A 25,085-nucleotide genomic window follows, 5' to 3' on the forward strand; every position below is an offset into this window, starting at 1 on the left:
TGAGAGGACCAACAGCAGGAGACAGACTCAAAAAGCTGAGGGCAAAAGAGAGAACTACAAAAAGACCTTCGAGCAGCATACACACACACACTAGTACACCGCCTCCTTCTTGCTTTTCATATTCTTGAACTTCAAAAAAGTAAATACAACAAAAAAAAAACACACAGCATATAACCGTATGCACATGATTACACAAAGACTGCAGACTAGAAGAATACCCTTTATGGCTGGGTGTGCCCAATCAGACCCTTGGCACCAATCGAGTGTTACATATCTGCCCGCAAACACGCATCCCACTCTCCATACCCTACAACAAATGGGTAAAAACGAAGAAGAAGAAGAAACAACAACGCAATGTTGTCGGCGGCGGCAGTCAAGCTGTCAGACAGCTACTGGTGTTAAACCCCGTAGTACATAGTAGTAAAAAAAGGCAGCGCAGCAAAAACAACAACAATTACTACTACTCCACGCACACACACACACATACACACACAAATATATATATACTACGCTGCGTATACGCCATGTCTGGGCTCTGGGGCGCTGCTGCTGCTGCTGCTGCCTTCGCCTTATCGAATGTTTTTTTCTTCCTCTTTTCCATCATCGTATTTCTTCTTGCGCTTCTGCTTTTGCTGCTGCGGCTGCTGCTGCTGCTGCTTATTTTCAATCGCTAATGCTCATTGCTCATTACCATTATTGCTTAAATCCCAAGGAAAGCCTCTACATTTTGCTCAAGATAAAGAAATATATTATCACAAAGCACAATTTTAAAGAAATCATTGAACTTTTGAACACTACTGTGTGTGTCCCCTACTGTATTCCAACTTCTTCTTTCCCTTGCTCAACTCTTCTTTTGGACTCATATTCTTGGCAGTCACTGTGTGAGAGGGCCCCAAAGACCATCCATTACAAATGCTTTTCTTTTCATTTTCATGTTTATATTCCGATCTAGGGGCTTTCTGCTTTTAATGCTCTCTACATGATCTTGTTTTTTGTGGTGTGTCTGTTCTGGGATTTAGGCAATTCCAACTTTTTGATGGATTGTTATTGAAGTTTTTGTTGGCCTGTTTGTTGTTCTCTGGCAGCCTTTAATGGTTTTTTCTTCTGCCCCGAACAAAAGATCTAGAGATCTACAGATACAGCTTGTAAGATTTGTAAAAAAAAGATGATTTGTTCAAGGTTCTTACATGGTTTTCGGGAATTATGCCCTAAGCTCAAATTAATGACAAAATTTAATGGGAATTTACAAGGTTACAAAAGGGTTGCTTGCTCGTTAACCTCGTTGGATTTCTACCATAAATTTTCTCTCAGTGCATTGGCCTAATTGAGAAACTAGCTTCAATACCAAAATTGGCTCATTGTCCTGGCCATAAAAGGCACGCACCACACATACTCGTACAGCGTCGAAAACTCATAGAAGAAAAAACGTGCCGTGCCTCGCGTATAATGAAGTTAATAATAAAAATGAAGAGAAGAAAAAAAAACAGCAACAGAAACATTTTGCCGCTAACGATAAACCAAATTTGTACAAATAAAATAAATTAATAAACAATCAACGTGCGAGCTTTTTTTCCATTACCATTCGGGTTTGGTTTTCCAAAACGGGGGAACATGCCATACGACATCATCATAGGCCATAGAGCTCTAGGTTTTTGTCTGTGTGAAGGGGGGGCGAGTGGGTGGTTGGGTGGCTTTTTTGGTTTGGTTAATTCATAGAACTGTGCTCCATTCCCGTTCTATTCGGTTCTGTAATTACCAACAACCGAGAATATTCTTGCCATTGTTAATTTCTAACTATAGAAAACCGCAAAAACACACTCTGACACACACCAACAGCCAACTCGCACGATGATGGAATGACAATAAAATGGTTGTACACATTGTGTATAATTATTAACAAGTGGAAACGTTATAGTTCTGCTTTTACATTGCCTGAGAATTTGATTTTGCAACAGCTGCGAGCAATTTCCAAGAAAGATTCTTTCAATGGGAGCGACCCTTGCAAGTATCCTACAATTACAATTACAGGGTATACGAAACACACCTTCCTTGAGCACAAGCAAAAACAAAACACAAAAAGCAGAGGCGAAGAAACGGACGTTAAGAACTCTACCATTGCTCGTATAAATGTCAATTGAGCACGCGTTCTTGTTGCTTTGCCCATAAATGGAAGCTATATATAAATATATATATGTACATATGTATGTACATTTTGTTGCTTCTAGTGTTGTTGCCAAGTGCGTTTTTAGTAATTTGCTGATAATTATCAACAAAACAAATGCGCGCTCCACGCACATTCAAATGTGAATCAGAGAGTGAGAGAGAAAGAACCGCAGAGTAGAGCAGAGCAGAGCAGGGCAGAGCAGAGAGTGAGAGAGCGAGAAATTTGGGCCGGGCAGCAGCAGAACCAGAACCAGAAGCAAACGCATTGCAGCGCGCTCGTCTCATGTGTGCGATGCAGTTGGCAGCGCTAATTACACAAGTGTATGTTCGTGTGTGAGAGAGAGAGAGAGAGAGATGTGTGCATGTGTGTGGCAGAGGAGAATGGGGGTTAATGGGGGAGTTCGGTCGGCAACAGTGGCTTGGCTTATAGTGCAGGCGGGCAGGCAGGGGCACAGTGGGACACGCAGGCAGGGCTCAAAACTCGAAATACAACAAAAGAACAACAAATTCAATGTTTAGGAAAAATTTCAGTAGCTGCTAGAATTTTAAATTCAACTTTTTTTGCAATTTAACATATCAATGATAAAGAATGCACACACACGCACACATGTATTTTTTTAAGGCCCATTGTTCAACTTTAGTTTTTGTATTCTCCTTTTTTTTTCCAGGTTTTTATGAACAATATGATGTGCAAATTATCCAACAAATAGTATTGTTCCTAAAAGTTTTATGTAAATATAGTAGCGAAGAGAAACAGAGAGAGAGAAAACAAAAGCAAAAGAGAGACAGAGATAGAGAGAGACCGAGAAAAAGCAAAACAAGACGGGAACGAGAAAAAAACAATAGCACGCTCTCGGCTTTGGTCACACTAAACTCACAGAAAGAGAGAGAGAGCGGGAGAGTAGCACCGTGCATTGGTATGTGTGACTGTTGTGAATGGAAGACCAGCGCTGCCGCCGTCGACGCCACTGAGGCTGCCGCTTGCCAACAACGTAAAAGAGCAAGTGTACGAGGAAGGGTGGGGAGAGTCACGGGCAAGGGAAGGGGGCGAGCGCAAAATGAAATAAGAAATTTTCCAATTGGCATGGGTGCAGGGGGGCCTACAAGAATTTTAGCGCTTACCGTTTTTACTTATTGACGTAGGCGTCCCACCGTCTCCTGTGTGTGTGCGAACGTGTGTGTTTGTTGGTTGATGTGTGCGTGTTTTTTGTCACTCGTTTTCTTTTCTCTGGCTCTTTCCTTTTGCTCTTTCTGCTGGCGTTGTTTTTGTTATGCAAAAGGCATAGAATATATTTTTTATTTTTGTTATATACACGATAAAATCACAAACACTCTTTACACATTATTTAACTCTCTCTCTCTCTCTTATGGCCGCTGCTGGTGCACATGCAATAGAAATTTAAGTATATACATTAGGTATTTGGTGGATTTACAACTTTTTTTTGTGGCAGGCAGGCCTTTGGGTCGCGTAAAACAGGGGGCACACCAATGTGGACGCAACGCGACAGCACAACGACCGACCGCGTAGCAAGCACGAAACGAAACGAACCGAAAAAACACTTTGCCGTGAAAAATTTTCATTCATTGAGGAAAATTGAAATGAGCGAGGCAGAGGAGCCTTGCATGTGACTCTCTCTCTCTTTCCGTGCGTGTTTGTGGAGTCTCTCTCGAATAGTGCTGCCAACTCGGCAGAAAGAGGCACATTTCAAAAACTTGCAAAACATAGCATATTATTTTAAAAAAATATTGAAATTTTTCGAGTTACACTAAATCGATTTTTTAAAATTTCACAATTTTTTAAATTAATGCCTTTTTAGCAGGTTGGCAGCACGGTTGGTGAGCTCCACTTTGTTTCTGTTTGTCTGCATGTGTGTGTCTTATTTGCTGCTCTCTCTGGCTCTTTTCGCACTCGACTTCTCTCGCTCTTTCCTTCTTTCCTCACACGCGCTTTGGGTTTATTTTGTTGTTTCCTTCATTAATTCAATATTTAACCAATATTTAGTTAGTATATTCGTACTACACTTAATTAAACGTGAGTGTTTGATGCCCCAACACTATGGCACTTTTTCACTTGTTTTCACACACACACACACACCAAATACGCACATGCTCTGGCACTTGTGATTGTGTGTATTGCTGCTGCTGCCAGAGTGAATAGCCAATTTTTTTGTGATACCCATTAAATAACGCACCTTTTATACTGGGTACTACCGTTCGGAACGTTCTGGCACTTGGCACAAAAATTCAAACAAGCGCGCACTCGACACGCCATTCAGATTTTGGGAAAAACCAGAATGTAACTGCTGCCTTGTGTCGCTTTTATTGGGTCTGGGGGCCTGGGCCAACATCGCGATTGCAGTCCTTTACAGAAAAGCCCGCAAGCCCGCGCGCCACAACAAGACACAACCTGCACCAAAAATCATAAATTACGGTTCAAAAATATAGCTAATCATCTGATGAAACTGTTTTTTAGCAAGACTTATGTTATATTTCTCATTTTGGGCCTGCAAGCCGTTCCTTAAAATCCGAACAGCCAGATCAAAAAAAATAAAACGTTAAAAGCCGGTCCCAATAAACTCTAAATTTACTTCTATTTACTTCATTTAATTAATTAAACAACGACGCGCAGCGCAGCAACCGCTCGGTTCAAAAATTGGAATTTGATAACACTTATCGGATTTTTGTGAAATCCGATGGACCGATGAAGAACGAGCTTTAACCCACTTAACCCCCCTCCATTTATACAGCTCATCAGCTTGAATAAAATCGCAGAAAATAATACCATTTGTATATTCTTCTTGTAGATCCATCGCTTCTCTTTCTCGACAACCAAAATTTCCACGATATATTTAACCTGAACTGGGCTAAAATTATTCAATTATTATAATTTTCGGTGGAATATTAAAATACCTCCTTGGTCTTTAATGTGTTAATCGTTCTGCGTCAATGATAGGAAAGCAAGTTACTTGAGCGCCAAACAGAAATCGTTTGAAAGTTAGTGAGGGATAAGAATTTAATCAAATTGATAATCTAATCGGTCCCAGCTGGAAAATGTTGAGTAAAATGAGGGTATTGAAGGCCCAGAAAATTTAACGCATGCCAGGTAAAATCCAAACCTTTGCTTAACATACCGTGCAGACCAAATTCGATGTCAGCAAAGACACAACGAGGTGAGCTTTGTGAGAGTCTTGAAATTTTTCTTCCCTGTTTTTTATGTTGTCCATACCTTTCCATGCCCGTGCGGTTCGGTAACAGCAAAAATTGAGCAATGGTGCTCTCTCCTGACTCATTTTTGCGTTGCATGTATGAGTTTAAGGTTCGAATGGAGCATGGAGCAGTGTGACCGTCTGGCCTGCAGATATATACCGAAATACACCGTATATATAACGACGACGTATTTATATTCCCCGATCTTGATATGCCGTTTAATATAACTATCTAGGAATACATGTTTTCATCCGATTGACGAATAAATTTTCTACAATATTGCCTTATATTACGTTCTCCCCTCGACATATTTCATTGCCAATAATAACATCGATGGTTATCGAAGAAAAATATTGAACATTTTTGCGGTAGTTTTAAGACCTGGCAGCGCTGTGGTGCGCGGGAAATTAGAATATTTCTTTAATTCCTGACAACCTAATTCCTAGGGTCCGGCAACACTTTGACATTGCGTTTCAGTGCGACTGTAGCGTATAAAAAAAACCAATTCGCGCGCATTTTAAAATAATTTGAATTTAAATTCAACTGATTTCTATTAAATTAAGCTCCTTTCGGATAAATGAGATAAATTAAGACCCACCCAAATACCAAAAAATAGTATTGGCCGTTAAAAAAATTCCGAAAAATGTCCAACACTCACAAGCAGATTCATTCCACACCCCTCTGTTCCGTGGAGGGAAAAAAACTGCAAACATTCTTCAAATTTGCGCTGGAACTTTAGGAATATGAAAACCGCGCTATGTGACCCCCGTGCACCTGCTGCCGCAAAGCGACATAAATTACGCATACGTCGTGTTAGCCGTGGGAAAATATATAAATGTTTCCGCCCACCACCCACCCGCACACCAGCAGAAAGAACACCAACAATTTGTTGTACCTTCTGTTGCTGTTGCTATTATTGCCATAACTTTAGACTTTTATGAGCAGCCAGGACTCAAGGAATGCCCCGAGAGTGCCCAGCACTCTCTGCTCCACTCTTCCGATCATCATCTTGCAACATTTCACACTCGAAGTTTAATGAGGCGCGAAGTGCAAGTCGCGCAAATGAGGCAAAAGGTCTTGAAAGTCCTCGGCGTCCTCGTCGTCGTCGTACATTAGATCCAATTAATTAATCGATGGGTGGCTGGGATTTGCCCTTGAGAGAGGGAGAAAGTACTTTCTCTGAAAGATTATTATTATTATTATTATTAAAATCTCCTGCAAGATCCACAAGGAATAAAAATATATCATAAAAATTATGCAAATAATAAAAGAAAACAGATTTTTCACAGAGATTTGCCATTGAGTGGGGTATGAGGGGGGTGTGGCTGTGGGTTTTGATATTTAAAATAATAATCATAATTTGCTACACCTGTCGTCAAGTTTTTATGTCCGCAGTGACTGGCTGGGCATAAAAAGTAATTTGTAAAATTTCCACCTATAAAACATTTATAATAAAAAACCACAGCAGCAAGTGTCAAACGAAGACACCCTCTATCACGTAACCCCCCGCCCCCCCCCCCTTTTGCAACTTTCTCGCAACCCATTTCCCCAACTTCCCCCTACCCCTCCCCCACTGTCCTCTCTTGGACCAACACATTTTTCGCATTTAGTTTGTGATAAAAAAATAACGCAAAAACAAACATTAAAAACGAATATTCACTTGAAACCAACATTAGGGCAAGTTGTGGGTTAAAGGGGGATGTTACAGGGGCCGGGGGGTGGAGAGTTTGGAGTTTTTCCTCTGGTAATGTGATAGAGAACTTTTCCGCTTATTAGTTGGCATTTTTTTTTAATTTCTGGTCAACAAATAAAATAGAATTCAAGAGGAAGGCAGGCGGCTGTCCTCTCAGGCTAATTGAGGGTTCCAAATGGCAGGTCTTTGAGCCACAACTGTGCAGTGGAGAGTAGAAAAACAAATTAATTTAATTTGTGGAAAAAAAAGAATCAATTAATAAAAGAAAAAATAGTGAAAAATAGTGATAAAGTTCTGCACTCAACATTGAGTGCTCATCAAAATAGTTTAACCAATTTGAAGTGAGTTTAATTTTAAATTAATTAATGCCTGTTGGTGCTGTTGCCACAGCGCGTGTTGCACACGAATACACTGGCACAAAACACGTACTTTGTATGCTTACAAACACATTTTAAATAATGAAATTTGTGCATAAAACTTTCGCTTTGGCAAAATCCAACAAACAACAGGAACAACATGAAAGGAAGAGACCCCCTTCGAAGGTCGAGACTGGTAGATACCCTAGAAGATTGGGCCTTAGGTTGGCCAGAGTTCAGCCAAAAACTTCTCTTGGATGTTGCATGAGGCAGCAACCGCAACAGCTGCTGAGTCGGTCCCAGAAATCCAGTCTCGGGCGATGGTCCCAAGAACCTCTCCATAACCATCATACCCCTTTGTTCATGGCCTGGCACTTACAACAAGTAAAACAGGTCTGTTGCATGCAACACACATCAAGCAAAGGCAAACAAAGGCCAGAGGTCTGGGGTCTGGGGTCAGCGGTCAGGGGTTCTGGTCCAGGACTCTGGATCCATAAAAGAGTTACAAAATGACCGGCGGGCACTTTGCTTTTTTAGCTTTCTTTTTGCCGCTCTATTTTTGTAAATTCTTTTTATTCTGTATTTTTTCTGGAGAGTTAATTGGAATAGTTTTGCGCCAAATATAAACAAGCTTCAAGTGCAGATAGTTAGGGGGTGGGGGGAGCGTTGCGGAGGTGCGCTTAAGGGTCGGTTAGGCGTGGTCGCTGGTGCGTGGTGGCTCGAGGAATTTTTTGATGCTGTAATAGAAATTAATTTCGCACAGAACCTTGAATTTTTTGAGCCAAAAACTTAACAAAACTTAATACAACTTTCTTCTCTCTCTCTCTTTTGCACTCTTTCCGGCATATGGTGGGGGGTTTGGGCCATAAAATTTGATTTAATAACCACTGCCTGCTGGCCTCCGCTTGCTACCATAAAAATGTCAGCCATTAAAATGGCCCCAAAAGCAAAACAACAACAACAAAAATATTCACATAAACGAAAAGCATTTAAAATGAAATGAATCCTACAGGATCGGGTTCGGTTTCGGTTTCGGGTCTCCGACGGGGTCTTAAGGTCTTTATTAGCCGTTTCGGCAGGCATGGCATTTCCCAAAAGTTCATAAGTTGTCCATAGAAAACGGACTTTTCTTATGGAAATTCGTTTAATGGCCAGGCTTTTGGGAGTCTCTTTTCGGGTCATTCATTTTATATATTTAAGCGTAGGATTCGGGTTTATAATCGATTCTAGCACCAAATGCATGACAGGGCACCTTTCAATGATGTGATCCATTATTCATTATTTTTATACCCAGAAATGATTCACCAACCTCTGAATCTATTAAAATTTTTAAAATTTAATTCCACAATTAACGGATAATTGTAAATGAAATTAAATTAAATATAAAATCACTATTTCAATTCAAATACAAAATTATTTCCTGAGGTTGAGCCTTTTCCATAGCCATATTTCTGTTGCCAAATATCCATTTCATTTGTTTTTATTTTCCTTTTTCCAACCATAAAAAACATCCCGTTTTAGTTATTTATTTAATTATTTTTATTGTTTTTAGTTTTTATATTTTCGTTTATATTTCCTTTGGTTTATTTGTTGTTGTTTTTCGCTTGTCCACATTAATTGTTTTCACTTAATTTAATTAGTTGTATTTATTATAAACTAGACGATTATAAATTTGCACTTAAATATACAAATGTCATAATTTTGTTGGCGACGCTTTTTACTTGAATATTTTTACAAATCAAATGGAAGATATATCAGTGGAAATAATATACATAGTATACATAATATTTGGGCAATGTGAGTGTTAAACTGAGTCTAGAAATCGGCAGTTTCTGTTAGGTTGTTTACATGGGAAAATTGCTGAAAAGTGAAACAATTGAAAACTATTGTGCTTAGACCTTTTGAATTTGATGGCCATAATTATATGAATTCTGTAGAATATATTCATCAAATTAATAGGGTTTTTGTTTTTCAATTAATTTCTTTTCTGTTTGCTTTGCTTTCGGGTTTTTTTCCTTCTGTACACAATCCAAAAAAAGCGCCATTTTCCTTTTGCCAGAGCTTTAATTAAAATAATTAACTATGTTTTTGTTTTCAATTATTAATTTCTTTTGTTTTTGCCTGTAATCTATTTTGAGCTTTTTTTTTAGTTTTTATTTTGTGTGTTTTTTCTTTTTATTTTTTATGTTTTTTACTTGAAGTAAATAATACCACATTTTATTTGAATTTTTACTAGAATATTTACACAGCAGGAAATAAAATTCTCTTAAACAGCTGTTAAACGATAGGTTTTTCACCGATGATAACAAATGATAACGAAAAATGATGAAAATTCGAGTGGATTCACATGTGAATGGCATAATTTAGCGATCAAAAGTCAGTTTTTAATACTTTGCTCTTTGACACCGAAGTAAAACAGGAGAGAATTTGTGTGAATGGCAAAACACTTCATCGGTGAAAAACCTACCGTGTAACAGCAGTTCTATCAACAAATGTTTAATAATTCATTGTTTTTCTATTCAAAAAACGATTTCTTTTGTGCTACACTTATCTAACAAATTGTATTTTATAGCTTGATTATATTCCTATATATATAGTATATATATATATGTGTCACAACAGATCTAGTGAGTAACTAAACACGGATTAACTATATTTACAGATTCCCTTAGTCTCTAACTTTTAGCTACAGCATTTTCTTGATTTCCTTTGGGGTTGAGAGGGGGTTTTCCTATGATTTGTTTTAAGTTTTTCTTTTGCTTAGCCTACGACTAAACAGAGATTAGGTGCAGTCTAGTAGTTTTTCTTTTGTTTTTTCTTGTTTTTTGTTTTCCATTCAATCGGAAAAGTTCTTCTCATCGGAGAAGCGCACATGATGCTGCTGCTTGAGACGCGGTCCGGCTCCTCTGCCGCCATGCGGTTTGACAATACCGCTACCATTTCCGTTTCCCCTGCCGCTGCCAGGGGCGTTTCCGGTCGGCAGTGTCGGCGACATGGTTGCCGATGTGGTCGTGGACGTGGGCGAGGACGAGTTGGTCCACTGTTCGTCGCAGGAACAATAGCCCCTGGCCACGTCGCCGCCCTCCAAAGCCAAAGCGTGCATCTCCCGCTTGAAGCGCAACTTCTTTAGCTGCTGCTGCTGCTGACGTTGCTTGTGGTCAGTGGATGCAGCTGAGGATGGTACTAGTACTAGTGTCGGTATCCCATTGAGTTGGCTGTCATCTGGGGCGAGGGGCTGCTGCTGGGGCGGCACCTGCTTTGGTTCATAGAACTCCTCGGGCGTTTCCGCGCGCAGGGTTTCTATGGAGCTGCAAAGAGCAAAAACAAGCCCATTATAAAATCATGTTTTTGCAACCAATTAATGTGTAGCAAGCAGGCAAACAAACAAACAAACAAAAACCAATATATCATGGTAATATATAATGACGTGGTTAAGCATATGGAAATTATCCGCCATAAATATTCATGAGTTATGCGATATTTGAGAGGCGTGCGAGAAATATTAATTGCCCTTCTCTAATTACAAATGATACATGGGCGAGGGGAGGGGGGAATGCAAAAGAGATACATGGACCCAGTGGAATCGGGCGATCCATGGAGATCTATGAACCATCCACAAATCCTTCCACTTTCATGCCCCCCAAGCTGCTCCTTCTAGCCGTTGCACTCAAGTTGCATCCATCAAAGTTTATGACTGCCCCAAGTCCCCATCATCGCCATCATATCTCCAGTCATACGATGCACACGAGTATCTGTTCTTTCGGAGAATTTAGCTCCATTTGGCTGGATGCTGATGCTGTTCTTCCACCTCTGTTCTCATGGCCATACACTTCATTGCGCTCTGGGCATTGACATTTTCCACTTTTCACATTTTCCAGTTTAAAATTCAACGGGAAATCTTCTACGGCGCAGCAGCAGCAGCTGCATGCCATGTTTATTCTTCTGCTGCCGCTGCTTCTTCATTTGCTTTTACTTCTTCTTTACTTTCTGCTTTTTCTATTTCTTTTTCTACTACTTTGGTCCTCCCTCTATTCGCCTGCTTCTGCCTCCCATCCTCCCACAGTCTCCTTTTTCTTCCTCCCTTTTTTTCTTCCTCCTTCTTCAAATGCTGTTTGTGTTTTTGCTACCCTTTAGTCGCAAAGAAACAGGGGGTATATTCGACACTTTGGGGCTTAGGAATATACAGAATTATATTTAAAAACAATTTTTTAACAATAAAACACTTTAAAATAAATATAATTTATTCATTTGTTTAAGAAATATATTTAATTTAAATATAAGATATTTTTTTTTAATAATAAAACACTTTAAAATAAATATAATTTCTTAAATTTTTTTAAGAAATATATTTAATTTAAATATAAGATATTTTTTGATAAAATATTTTCAAATAATTATAAAAATGTAAGTGAAATTTAAAATATATATATATAGTGAAATATAAAATTTATTAAATTTATGGTTACATATTTATTTTTTAATTTAATTTTATTATTATTACTATTTATTTATTATTTTATTTAATAATGAAATTGAATTTTTTAGTTAATGAATTATTTAAAATGTAATTTATATAGATCAAATATTTGTATATTATTGGTAAAACGTAAGTGAAAACACTATAAAATTATTTAATCAAAATATAAAAGAGGTATAATAAATATATATAAAATATTTAAATTAAAAATAAAACATATTTAGATAAAGTATTTTCATATTAATGGTAAAATTTAAGTGAAATCTCTTTCATTTTTACTATTTTCACTTCCGATGCAAATATATTGGTATACATTTTTTAATATTTAAGTGTATCTTTTTCTTTTTTGAAACCCCTAAAAGGTACTCCATAAAGTAATCCATAAAAAACAAGCACAACATTTGCACTAGAGATTACAGATGTACCATTAAATTGGGGAAGTAAGGGGTATCTCAAGTTCGAAACTTTTCTTCTTGGGGGTACTTTCTTTTCTACATTTTTGTTGAGTTTTTTCTTGCTCTCCTGTGCGTGCCGGTGCCCCGGCCCGTTCCCATTTTTCTGTGCAGTACAGTAAACTCGGGTTGGGCGAGAATTTATGCAAAGAAAGCGAAAAGTGCAAAGTAAAGTGCAGTTTGCGAAAAATGCGCGGCTGCCTTTTGTTTTGCCAGGCTGCTGGCTCTTTGGTGGGCAGCAGGAGGGGCAATAGTGGCAGCAATGGCAGCGGGGGGCTGGTCGGGCTTAACGGCAATAGTGGTTGGTGAGAAATAAGGGTTACGGCGCAGGGGGGAGGATGCTACCACAGTTGAGCGCACAATTTGGCGCAGATTGTTGGCTGGGGAGCACAGGCTGTGGCGCAGAGGAGTGGGTGGGTGGCATGAGTGGTGTGGCAACAATGTAGGTGGTCGTCAGTGTGCTTAGACTTGACTTGGAAGAGAGATACCAAAACTACTACCAGAAGTAGCACTGGCATGAAAATGAGTGAACTGAGTAATGCGCGTAATGCAAATCGCGGGCTACAATGTGTGCAAGGGTTCTCCTCCCTTCTCCCCCTCTTTTTCACAGTTGACTAGCACTACTAGGGGCAGGGCGGGGGAGGGAGTGGGAATGATAGAGAGAGTAGAGAGCCAGTGGTAGGGACCATCATTAACGTATTACGCGGATGTTTGTGCAGCCACTTTGCATATCTTTCGCGGCAGCTCGAAAGGGGGAGAGCTATGCTCAAGAAATAATAAACATTAGTCAAGTGTTGAAACATTTTTCGCCCAGGTTCATAAGCTCATTATCATGCCCCCAGTGACAGAGTGGGAGTGGCAGTGGTATTCACTGGACCAGAACGAATGAGTATTCAACGAGGGAGGACCTTGATATCACATTTCGTTGGCATTAGGTCTCACATTTTGATTGATATTTCTATAGAATACTGGCATGAATGTGCGAATGGATTTCAGGATCAGGTTAGAATCTTGATCCGTAAAAACCATTTGACAGATGCTTGAATTTGAGCGCAATCAGCACTTTCGGATGGGCGTAATATTCAATATTTGATTTCAGATCAAAGCATACTGGATTATGTTTACATTTATATAAGAAAATGCCAAAATATCTTTAAAGAAGTGGTGGGTAGTAGTAAAAAGGTGAACCATACTTTACAATATATTTTGATATTTTCAATTTGATAGAAACTCAACCACAAAACCGTGACGCAAAGATTAAACGATTATTTATAGCTTCTCATCGAATTTGATTGATATTTCTATAGAATAACATGCACAAATTTCCAAACAAAATTGTACTAACATCTAACATCTAATCCCTTATCCACTTTACTCGGGGGCCGCTGTGTGGGCGGCATGCAACTTGAAAACTTTTGCGCTAATTACACAACACATTTAGCCCACAAGGATGTGGATGTGGATGTGGGTGTGTGGCATATCACACAAAATTGCATAAAGTTCTCGCCGCATTCTCTGGAAACTTGTCAGAGGATGATGGGAAAATTTCCCTGTTTACGAAATATTGTAATTCCCCAAACTAATCAAAATCGATGGTGGGGCCCGCTGGAAGGCAGGCAGGCAGGCGGAAGCCGGAGAGCAAGCAGCATTTAATATATAATTTCCTTTGGAAATTTACACTCGATTTATGTGTTGACTCAATTGATTAGTGATACGACTATTTCCTAGTCGTGCGTACAACAAACAGCTAAATTTGCAATTATTAATGTTTACTACCCAGAAATTAATTGGAAATTCTGGCCAAAAATTGCACCATTTCTCCAGCAGTTTCTGTGATTCTCTGCTTCCAGATTGGGTTTAATCCTCAAATTATGTTGGTTTGAATCATTAAACTTTAAGTTTCTGTTTGGTTTTGCTTTTGGTTTTGGTTTGGTTTTGCAATCAAAGAAAAAGCCTGTGTTCTCAGGCAGACCTCCCCCCAACCCCAGGCACAACTTTGCTGAATTCCACGCCAACTACCTCTTCAAGTCTGAAGAACAACCTTTTGATCATAATTTAAGCAACTACCAAAAATATTCAACAACCAAGCAAATAAAATTAAAAACGAAGGTGGTTCTGGGTTTGGTTTTGGCTTTTGGGTGTACGAATGCTTGGATACCCTTCCAGATTCCACAGATTTCTTTACAAATTTGTACTCTTTTAAAGATAAATAATTCCCCAAAATATGAGAACTATTTCTACTATTGAAAGCCTTTAAGCTCTGTAAAAATTTCACTAAAACTGGCGGCTGAAAATATATCACAAAAAATGGGTTTTTTGTCCGGAAAAGATCTTGTAGACCCCTTAAGTATGCTATTTTCCTGTATGTTCTGTATGCCCTTAGTATTTCTGTTACTTTCGTTCTAACACCTGATGAAAAACCATAATACCCACTGATTAAAAGGGCATACGAGATATAAAGAGAAACTTAAACAACTGTTGGGGACCCCAAAAGGAAGTAGAGTGGCTAAAGGAGCGAAATACGAGAGAGAGAGAGAGGAAAGAGAAAAAGAATGTAAAATTAATGTTTATTGCGCTTTTAACACATATACACTTCGACACGCCCCCTCGTCGTTGCCCTTTTTGACGGGTGCCCGAGAGTGTGGGTGTAAATTTACATAAAAGTTGCCATTTGCCGTTGGCCCCCTTTCACTTTAGCTGGCAAGGAAAATTGCATTTTCCACGAGCGCCCAGCAACGCGTACAGAGCACAGCACAGAGCACCGAGCACAGAGCACAGAAATGTTAATCAGCTAAAAGTTAAGGAAGCTGCGGCAAAGGTGGAGAAAACGAATACCCCTACCCACACCCACACCCTGTAGGTAGAAAGAAATGCAAATTTAATTGTATGCCACGTGAAATACTGACCCCTGATCCACACACACACACACAAACATAAGAATACATACGAGTATATGTATGTACATGCGATATGTAAATGGAAACAGGGGCATCCAGAAGTGGCAGAAAAAGTGGACACCAGATAAAAATGTTCTTAGCGAAAGTGGGATTCAAGTAGGTGGATCTTTTTGGTGGTGGCTTAGGGGTTTGAGCTGGTTTAAAATACAAAAGAAAATAAAACGAGGGGGAACGTTGTGAGTTGCTGCGGACACCGCAACTCTACAGTTATACCCGATACTAAGTCAGTATGGCTTTCCTCCGGCAGACGCCGCTAATATTTAACGACACGACAAAGAGTGCGTGCGAGAGAGACAGAAAATCAGTCTGAGCGTGACGTCACGCGCTGCGTAGCCACTGCAAATTGATTTGTTCCTTTTGGCTACAAAAATTATCTGATCTGATCCAGATTCAGCAATCTGATAGATATGGTCGTTATCTATGATTCTCCGTTTTTAGTTTTTCTCGAATCTGCAATATTGTGGATGCAACAGATTTTCGTCCTTTGTGTGGGCGGAAGGGGGTGGGGCGAAATTTTGAGATACACGTTTTATAGTGAGATCTAAGAGAAGTGCGGATTCCAAATTTGGTTACTCTAGCGTTAATAGTCTTTGAGATTTGTGAATATCCCCAGATTTGCATCCTTTGCGGGGGCGGAAGGGGGTGTGGCGAAATTTTGAAACAAACTCGTCTCGGTCTGATATATTAGGAGTGTGGATACCAAATTTGGTTGCTCTAGCTTTTATAGTCTCTGAGATCTAGGCGCTAATGTTTTACTCTAAGCAAAGCCGCCTATGCTACCTGTGTGTTAGAGAGAGACAGGGCGAGAAAAAATGAAATTGTTTTCTTGATGCTGGCTATAATAGTAATACGATCCAATTCAGATTCTGCAGTCTAAAAGATATGGTCATTCTCTACGATTCTGCGTTTTTTGTTTTCTCGTATCTTTAAAATTGTGGACGCCACAGATTTTCGCTCTTTGTGGGGGCGGAAGTGGGCGGGGCAAAGTTTTGAAATATTTTTGTAGCAGTGACATATCACAGAAGTCTGGATCCAAAACATCGTTGCTCTAGCTCTTATAGTCTTTGAGCATTAGGCGCTGAAGGGGACGGACAGACGGACGGACGGACAGACGGACAGACGGACAGACAGACATGGCTCAATCGACTCGGCTATTGATGCTGATCAAGAATATATATACTTTATGGGGTCGGAAACGATTCCTTCTGGACGTTACACACATCCACTTTTACCACAAATCTAATATACCCCAATACTCATTTTGAGTATCGGGTATAATTAGAGATTCATTTGCCATTCAGTCTGGTAGGATTTTCAATAGTAGATCTCTGTAGTTGAGGCTTTTTTGGAATCTGAGAACTAATTTTTACAAAGTCCCTGAGGAAAGCCTTTCATCATTCATTTCTGCAGAATTTTCTACATATATTAATGCATATTTTTAATTACTATTTCCTGTATTAATTTGCTATAGCAGAATATTTATTTATTCCTAATAATGTTCAGATTCGTATTCTTATTATTTATCCTATTAATATTTCATTCTTTTACTTAAGGACATATACCAAACGAAAGATATGGAACTTTTTGATAGACATATCCCCGCTCAAAATATATTTGAATTTTTATTTTATATTTTATATAATTTAAATCGCCAAAGATATTTATTTAAAGTTTTGTTTTGTATAAAAAATACAAATATAAGGATTTCCTGAGTTTTATATTAAAAATCAGAAACTAATTTTTGGTATAAAAATTATATAACGACCTCTGCTTATAATTATCTTTATTCTTATAACAATAAAATTACTTGTGCAAAGATTTATAGTTCTCTGCTGCCTGTGCCATGCTTTTCTTTTACGATTACTATTCCTTAAATATTCCTTAAATGCTGAACGAACTTCGAACTATATTTTCCAGTAGAGTTTTGGTTAGTGCCAATAAAACTCAGAAACCTGTTGAGATTTTATGATCCATAATTTACCAAATAACTGCGCGTTGTATTTTAGCCTGTTTAATTAATGCTGCTCCGTTTTGGTCCTGCTCCTGCCGTAGGCTATTGTTGTACTTCCTTTTTGGCTGTTGTTGTGCCACCTTCTTTTGGCCAACTCCTCAAAAACTGGTAGTTAATGAAATTTGCACTACTTTTTTTGTGTGTGTTTTGGCCACCTTGCAGTTTTAATTTGTGTTTGAGCTCAAATTACGAGTACGCGGTACAATAAATAAGTTTTTGGGGTTCTCGGGTTTCCAGGTTGCATGCCGCAAATTACCTTGCACCTTGCCAAGCCAGGCCACCCGGGTTACGGTCTGGTCTGGTGACTTTCGCATTTTGTTCATGTTTTTTTTTCCAACCCACTGACTGGCGACATTTCTGTGGCCCATCTTGGCCCACCAGAGCCCATGAGCAGCAGCACGTGCTCTTTCCTTTTATTTTTACTTTATTTATATTATTTATGCATTATTTTATAAGAAAGAGGGAGCACATTTCTGGCTGCTGAATGTTTGACATGCCGTTTGTTATTTTTTGATCAGAGACCCCTGTGTGTACTTCTTTTTTTTTTGTCGGGATGCCTCTAAAAGGGTTTCCACATGTTTGTCATTTTGTGCTCTTCCTCTTCCCTGGCGAAGGTCCTCCCTTCAATTGGTAGTCGTTTTGCGTTTTGTGTCATTTTTCTTTAGGCAAAAGTATATACCAGAAATATCTCCGACATACGAGTATCTGCCCCAATTTGTGGTGATGTCGAAGCTCACATTTGCCGACTACTTAACACTGGCTCTGAAGACGCTGGAGCCGCCCTGCGACTGGGAGGATATTGTGGAGTTTGTCCTAATCACATTGGATTGCACGTGGCGACAGAAGTATTTCGCCAAGCAATTGAAACAGGCCCTCGACGTGGGGCTGCGTTTTGGCATTATACGCGAAATGAATAATAAATATTATCTGTATGAATATGCCAAGGTCAATGCGTGTGGGCACATTACATACAAGTTTACCCAGAATCCCTTGAGTCCTGAATACAGACAAATGAAAGAGCAGGAGGAGCAGAAGAAGGTGGTTAAGGTTAAAAGCCCAAAGAAGAAGCAGGTCAAGAGCACCCACAAAAAGAGGAAAGCAACTAAGAAGAAGTGCAGGAAATGAAGAAAAATAGAGTACCTCTGATGCACCTTTCGATATTCAAATAAAATTGTAGTGTATTTTGATACTTTATCTTCCCATCTCCCCCCCCCCCCCCCCCCACACTTATTTCCCCTGCCCTGTTACGAGTACTTACCCCTCTGATGACTATAAGTCCAACTCAAAGACCGATACCTATCAGACGCGCATCTCATCGATGGCCGCCTGTGGCACTTGCTGCTGCTGTTGCTGCTGTCCGCCCAAACCCTGGCCGGAGGAGGAGGTCATGACAATGCCCTCGCCACCATGTTGATGCACCAGGTGCACACCCGAATGATTGTGCGTGTGGGTATGGTGGCCCTTTGAGGAGCTGGGCGCACTGCTTACCCCACTGCTGCTACTGCCACCGGAGGGGGTTTGATCCAGCAGCACACCGACCCCGGCCACGCCCATGGCCGAGTTATTGCTGCTGCTGTTGGTGGTCGTTGATGAGGCAGTGCGTAGCGGTGGGCGTGGTCCGCGTATATGATGCGACGGCATTCCGGTCAGAACATTTCCATTTGCCTGATGTTTGCCCGATTGCTGTTGTTGCTGCTGCTGCTGCTGTTGTTGATATTGCTGTAGTTCTGCGAATAGCAGACAGGGGAGAGAGAAAGAGGAAGAGAGCGATGTAAGCTACTTATGTACTATGTACGTTTATACGTTATGCATATGTTGGCATATTATCAAGCAAATGTTTATTGAAAGGCAGTAGTAGTAGTAGGAGAGAAGCAGAGGAGTCGGGTCTGCAGCAGCCCCAACAAAAGTCAATTTGTAAACAACAATGTCAACCATTAAACACACATTCCCCTTCTATCATCGTCATTGGCATCGAGGCATCGGCATCGGCACCGGCATCGAGGCATCATTCTCATGTAGACAGCATCGGCGCCAGAATGCGAGTCATCAGAGTTGGTTGCACTTTTTGTTCCACTGAATTGGCCATGTACGTATGTACATACGTACTATATGTGTATGTACATAGGTTTCCCCAGAACACAGAAGCCAGTTCTTCATTTAACACTGCCAATACTGAGAGAAAAAGCGCGTTAGATTGTAAATGAGTCGCTCTCGCTGTGGATAGACATCTCCCAAATAGCAGGCAAACAGCAGGCTCTCTGCCCTCTATCGCTGCCGTGCAAGTTCAGGCATGTCCACGGCTGCCGAATGTAAAGGTTTCTGGAGACGACTGAGACAGATCCGAAAGCCGACAGCCGACAGATCGTCGGCTATGCAGGCAGAATGCAAAGCAGAAGCCGCCCGCTCTCTCTAGCAGCGCTGCTCGCTATCTCTCTGTCTCTAGCAGCGCTGCTCGTGGCGTCGCTCAGCAGCGGTCTGCCTGGATGGGAGAGAATGAAGGAATACAAAAACGAAGACTGCGATCGTTGTTGTGATCGTTGGAACTGATTACCGATCAACACTGAGAGTAAATTCGTCTGAGCATTCACGAAGGGCTCTAGGTTAAAGATTTTTTCATTCCTGATGATCTTTTCTCTCAGTGCTGTCATCCCCCCTCTTTGTCTGTGTTGATTTTTAGCTTTGGATGTTGTTCAACTTGTCGCCTCGCCTCGATTCGCATTGCAAAAGTGCAAAATGTGCAGAGCCATTGACGCGTCTAATATTTCGATGTTCTACCCCACTCTCGCATTGCCGTTCCTTCTTTTACGATGTGTTTCTCGATAGAACTAATTTGTTTGCCTTTTGCTTTGGCTTTCTATAGACACAATGCAGTTTTATTGGTGAGTTGGCAGAAAAAACGGGCAGGCAGGCAGACAGAGAGAGAGGGAGACAGAGATCGAGTGAAATGAAAACGTGAGGAGTGTGTGTGCTGTAATAAAAACTGAAGAACAGAGGAATAAAATCTTAATACTTGATGGGATTGTTGAGTGTTCATAGAAGTTCATTCAGAGAAGAGTTTAATAACTTTTTTCGCAGGTAAAAGGAGACTGAAGGGTGTACATTTTCGGATGAGAATTTCTCACGCAGCTGAGATTTATTTCCGGGCTAAAAATATAACCTCTTAAGAGTTTAAGTAGCTTTTTCCTGTGACAAATCTTTATAAAATTAAACGAAAATTTTCATTAGTCATTCAAGGACCCTCCCAAACTCCTAAGCCATAATCCCTGCTCCCAAAAACCGACTTTCACTAATTAGAGGAAATACTTTCCAAGGAGAGAGAGGGCTGGGCTTTTGGTGCCCTTTTGGTTTTTATGTTTATGGCTTGGACTTTACCCCCGGGCGGGGCATTTGGTGCGCAAGTCAAGTGGCCAAAAGCCTGGACTACGACTACGAGACTATGCCTAAGAGAGCATTCAAAGTGAAATGTACCGGATTATGGTGCTTTCTTTGGGGCTTTTGGCTAGTCCGTCGAGTGGCGGAGTCGTCAGAGATCAAAGCAGAGAGCCGCACCATAAGTCCCACCATCATTTCAGCAGGGAAAACGAAAGGGGCGAAAAGTGCGTTATGCAATTTCCCCAAGGAGTTGTTTGCGGAACGAACGGCGGCCCATCATTTATGAATATAAAATTAACAAAACACTGCGTATGCGTAATTCGCCCCCCCGGCCACATGTGGGCCTGGCGCCTCGTGCCTCATGGCTTTTTCTGTGTTAGTGTGTGTGTGGTATGCAATAAATTTTCAATTTCCATAGTTCAGGGCGAGTCCCGAACGCAAATCTAATTTATATGCACACACATCACTTATACGCACTGTATTGCAATTACAATGCAAATGCTGCAACAAATGCGTATAATGCCCCATCGAAAATACTATTACAATCAACCCATCCTCCCCGCCATGCCGCGAAATAATGCAGTTGGGAAAATGTTGTTCCGAAAAATGCTGTTCCGCTCAAACGGATGTTGATTAGTATGAAATGACAAGACCGGAAATGCCTGCACCAAACCCCCAGCCCAACTAAAGCGGGCAAAAGTGTAAAGCAGAAATGCCAGCCGCATGGAAACTCACTTAAAAGCACATGAACAGCGAGGGGGGCGGGGGGATCAAGGGGATGGCCTGTCAGTGGAGTGCAACCACTCAGCCATGCTGTGGATATTGTGGCCCCAAACTAAGTGGACACACAAGTGCAGCCAATTGTCCTGTCGACGTGGGGTCCCCTAGGACGGGGGAGCCTACCCTCCTCTCGTTTGTTGCATTAATGAGCCTCGTAGAGGAATTTATTGCTGAATTTTTGCCATTTCCTCCGTGACAGTTGGTGGAATTATTAAAAAAAAATTATACACCATACTTATTAGCGCATGTTATAGCGGGGCAAATGAGCGGTAGAGAGTGGTTGTACCCCCCTGGGATTTATGGTCAAGAGATAGTAAAGGATGCACTTAATGACTCTGCAATTAAAATGAAGAACCGTGCAACGTGCTCTCCCCCATATGGCGGATTAAGTGATTTATTCTAATGCCAGAAGGGCGAGGAGAACATATTGGCTATGAAGGATAAGAAGATTGGGATAGAACACAAGTTGAAAACGGTTTAAATAAAGTTTGAAAGTCGAAGCAAAAACTGAACACTTTCTAGAATTCCAAATTCGATTTAAAAAATAATAGGTATATTTTTCTTATTATTGAAAATTATTTAAAATATTTTAAAGTACATTTATCCACCATTTCTGACCCCTTTTTGGTTTTGGGTAAAATTCTGACAAATGATATTCGAGCTGAAAGCCGAAAATGGCTTTTAAATTAGCAAACATTTTGGCAGCATTGAAATGCGATTCCCCAGCCCCACCCAAACAAAAGTCGCCGATTAGCATACAATTTAAAGCATTTCAATCAAACATAAATCACAACAGGCCACTCACAATGGGAACACTGGACTTTTAACCTGCTGGATCTCGGGCAAAAAGGTACGAAATTGTGCGTAGTAAATCAAAGGAGGATACGAAACCAGACAGACAGGGAGAAGGAGCCGCCAGAGCGTAGCAAAAGCAGCTTTGGAGCTGGAAGCAACAGCATAAAAAATCTATTTTTCAAAATGCAATCCAATGGAATCTGGAATCCGTAACAGGAAATCGAAGGGGGGGCGGGGTTAGGCGAAGCAGCAGCGGAAATTTATGTGCGTCTATTTAGCATTGAGTTAGAAGAGCAGCGCGGAAGCGGAATTGAGCGCACGAACGAGCAAAAATTAAGTATACGCCATCGTGCACTCAAGCAGCTCATGCGTGTACAAAAATACCCTATAGACAGAGGTAAACCATTCTAATGATCCATATGTATGTTTTTTTTGCAACTAAAGACAAAGTTGGTTGGATATTGTGGCAAATTTTCTGCAGGTTTTGGAGGGGTATCTCAATATTCGACCCAACAAAAACAAAACCTTTCCTTGACATTCCCGCTAGTTTGTGTGTGTGTGGGTGTGTGTGAGTGAGCAGCACAATTAAATTGGATTTATGGCGCGCATGATTGCAAAATGAAGTTAATGTGCATACAAATACACAATCGGGGGGCCAGAGCCACGACCAGTCGGTGGAAGAAAAATGATGTTCGAACTTTGGCGCTGGCCAAAGCGGAGCGGAAATCGTACCTTGTTTGTCATGTCATCAATAATCGAGGAGGATGAGTGGAACGGCAGAACCGGGGGCACAAAAGTAAATTGAATGAGAATATTAAAAAAGGGAAAGTATTACATGCGTCTGTCTGCGTTCCAAGGAAGTGCCAAGGAAATGAACGTCCCACACATATTTCAGTGCTACCAGGCAAAAGTTGAGGGAGAGAAGATCCCGTCAGCCCTTGAAATATTTATGAGCCAGAGCCAGAACCAGAACCAGAGCCGGGCCCAGTCCATTGGCCATTCCCTTGAAATATTTATTAGTTGCTGTCGTCACAGAACTCTCCTTCTCGGGTTTAATGTTAGTTTATGCAATAGTTTTGACATCTTTGACAACAGAAATTCATCTTAATTGATTGATGACAAATGGCCCGACCAGATGGTAGAAAAGTTATCAGTATCAGCAAATATGAAATCCATTTATCTTTCAAGATGAAAGTTCATTGAAAAATAGGAAGTTATCTTCTACGAAAAGTCCTTTAATTGTGCCAAGGACTGAGGTAATGACAGCAGCAAAAGGGGGACATTTTGTAGTTGTAGAAGCCAACGATTCGGAGGCAAAAACATTTCATGGCCGAGACCACAAATATTTCGCTTTAACTGAAGTTTTCTGTCGCCAATAAAAACGACCCTTCCCTGGCCGCTTGACCGCTACGAGGCCCCTCCCATTCCCCTGCCAGGGGCAATAAAATAATATTGTCTTATCTCTAACTATGTGCGCAATGCACAACAACAATAGAAGGGACAAATGCGGATAAAAGTGCGACAACTATTTTTTCGGGAGGGGAGAATATCGAGTCAAAGCAAAAGACGAAATAATAAAACCAAAGAAATGAAAGAAGGGAGCAGGCCAGAGAGTGGGAGGGCGACACACAATGCGATGACGGACGCCATTCGATGGGCTTCGAATAATGTTTTGCTTTGGTTTCTTCTTTCTCCAAAGAAGGGCACATTTTGAGGCAAACGGCAAACATATGCTGGTGGAAAGCAGGGGAATGGTGTATAGGGGGGCGGGGGACCAGGACTTGACTGCTTTGCAAATAGATTTTTCATCATTTTTTCCCCCTCACACAAAACACTTTTTGTGTGGTACTCTCTCTCTCGCCCTGTGGAAATTTCAATAATAACATTTGTATGAAGCTGTTTATGTCCCGGCATCGTCATCGGCATCGGCATCGGCTGACTGTTGTTCTGCGGTTCTGCCTCTGCCTCCGCCTGTCGTTGACAATGTGGATGACAATCATGTCACGTCATGTATACGTTGGGTGGGTGGTGTCTCCCTCCTACCCTTCAGTCATACATATATTCTCTTTCGCTTTTTTTCTCTTCATGCTTGTGCCTCTTAACAGGCAACTCGCGTTTGCCTTTTGTTTGCTGCCTTATTTTTTATTATATTTATGCAGTCTCTCTCTCTCTCTCTCTCTCTCTCTCTCGCTCTCTCCCACCCCCCCCACACATGTCAGCAAAAATCGTTTACGCTTCATTGTTTTTACTCAATTTCGCTGATTTTTTCCCAGCACCACTTCCTTTCTGTGCTCCATTTTCTATGAAAAGTACTCGGAAAGCTGAATAAATTGAAAAGTGCCACAAAAAAACATATATGTATGTACATTTGTGAAATAGCCTCACTTTGAGTGCTTAACGCTGGGCTACAAAAGAGCTCAAAGCTCTGCCAAAAAATGTAAAAATGTATGAAAAATGATTAAGGATTTCCCCACCCCACAAAACGTAAAAAAAGGCTGACTGAGGATTTTTATCGATTGAATGGACCAAAAAACTTCTCAATCCGCTCGCCCCTTCCCCCGCTGTATGCCAGAGCTTAGTTTTAAGTCTCTAATCAAATTTTTGCCGAAAACCAAAAAGTTTTTTTGTTCTGCTGCATAATACGCAGGAAATTCCAATTGGCCCGAAAAAGTAGGCAACACATTTTTCCATTCACTTTGCATTTCCCCTAAATTGAACTTTTGTATGGATGAGTGGGTGGGTGGGTGTCTGTGGTGGGGTGCGGGGTGTCAGGGTGTGTGTAAAAACCGGATAAAGATTTTTGTTTGATGATTTAGTAGAGG

At 40.6% G+C, this 25,085-nt stretch overlaps 2 protein-coding genes across 10 annotated transcripts in view; both read right to left on the reverse strand.

Annotated features, from left to right (window-relative positions):
• Positions 1 to 3,687, reverse strand: part of LOC6594649 (putative transcription factor capicua) — a 53,467-nt gene extending 49,780 nt beyond the window's left edge. For 4 of the 9 annotated variants that reach the window (XM_026994598.1, XM_026994597.1, XM_026994600.1 and 1 more), the window contains exon 1: positions 3,286 to 3,687. The gene's annotated coding sequence lies outside the window, so the exon portion shown is untranslated. The remainder of the gene's footprint in view (positions 1 to 3,285) is intronic. The other 5 variants (XM_026994604.1, XM_026994605.1, XM_026994603.1 and 2 more) reach the window with 2 other exon arrangements.
• A 6,984-nt stretch (positions 3,688 to 10,671) lies between these two features.
• LOC6594655 (neuroligin 4-like) overlaps positions 10,672 to 25,085 on the reverse strand; it is a 41,251-nt gene continuing 26,837 nt past the window's right edge. The window contains exons 11-12 of the mRNA XM_026994568.1: positions 18,575 to 19,043; positions 10,672 to 10,727 (exon numbers count right to left, since the gene is read on the reverse strand). Coding sequence (XP_026850369.1) covers positions 18,616 to 19,043 — 428 coding nt within the window. The 3' untranslated portion in view covers positions 10,672 to 10,727; positions 18,575 to 18,615. The remainder of the gene's footprint in view (positions 10,728 to 18,574; positions 19,044 to 25,085) is intronic.

This window comes from Drosophila persimilis, unplaced genomic scaffold (genome assembly GCF_003286085.1).
Source record: "Drosophila persimilis strain 14011-0111.01,24,50 unplaced genomic scaffold, DperRS2 tig00003933-arrow-pilon, whole genome shotgun sequence".
NCBI lineage: Eukaryota > Metazoa > Arthropoda > Insecta > Diptera > Drosophilidae > Drosophila > Drosophila persimilis.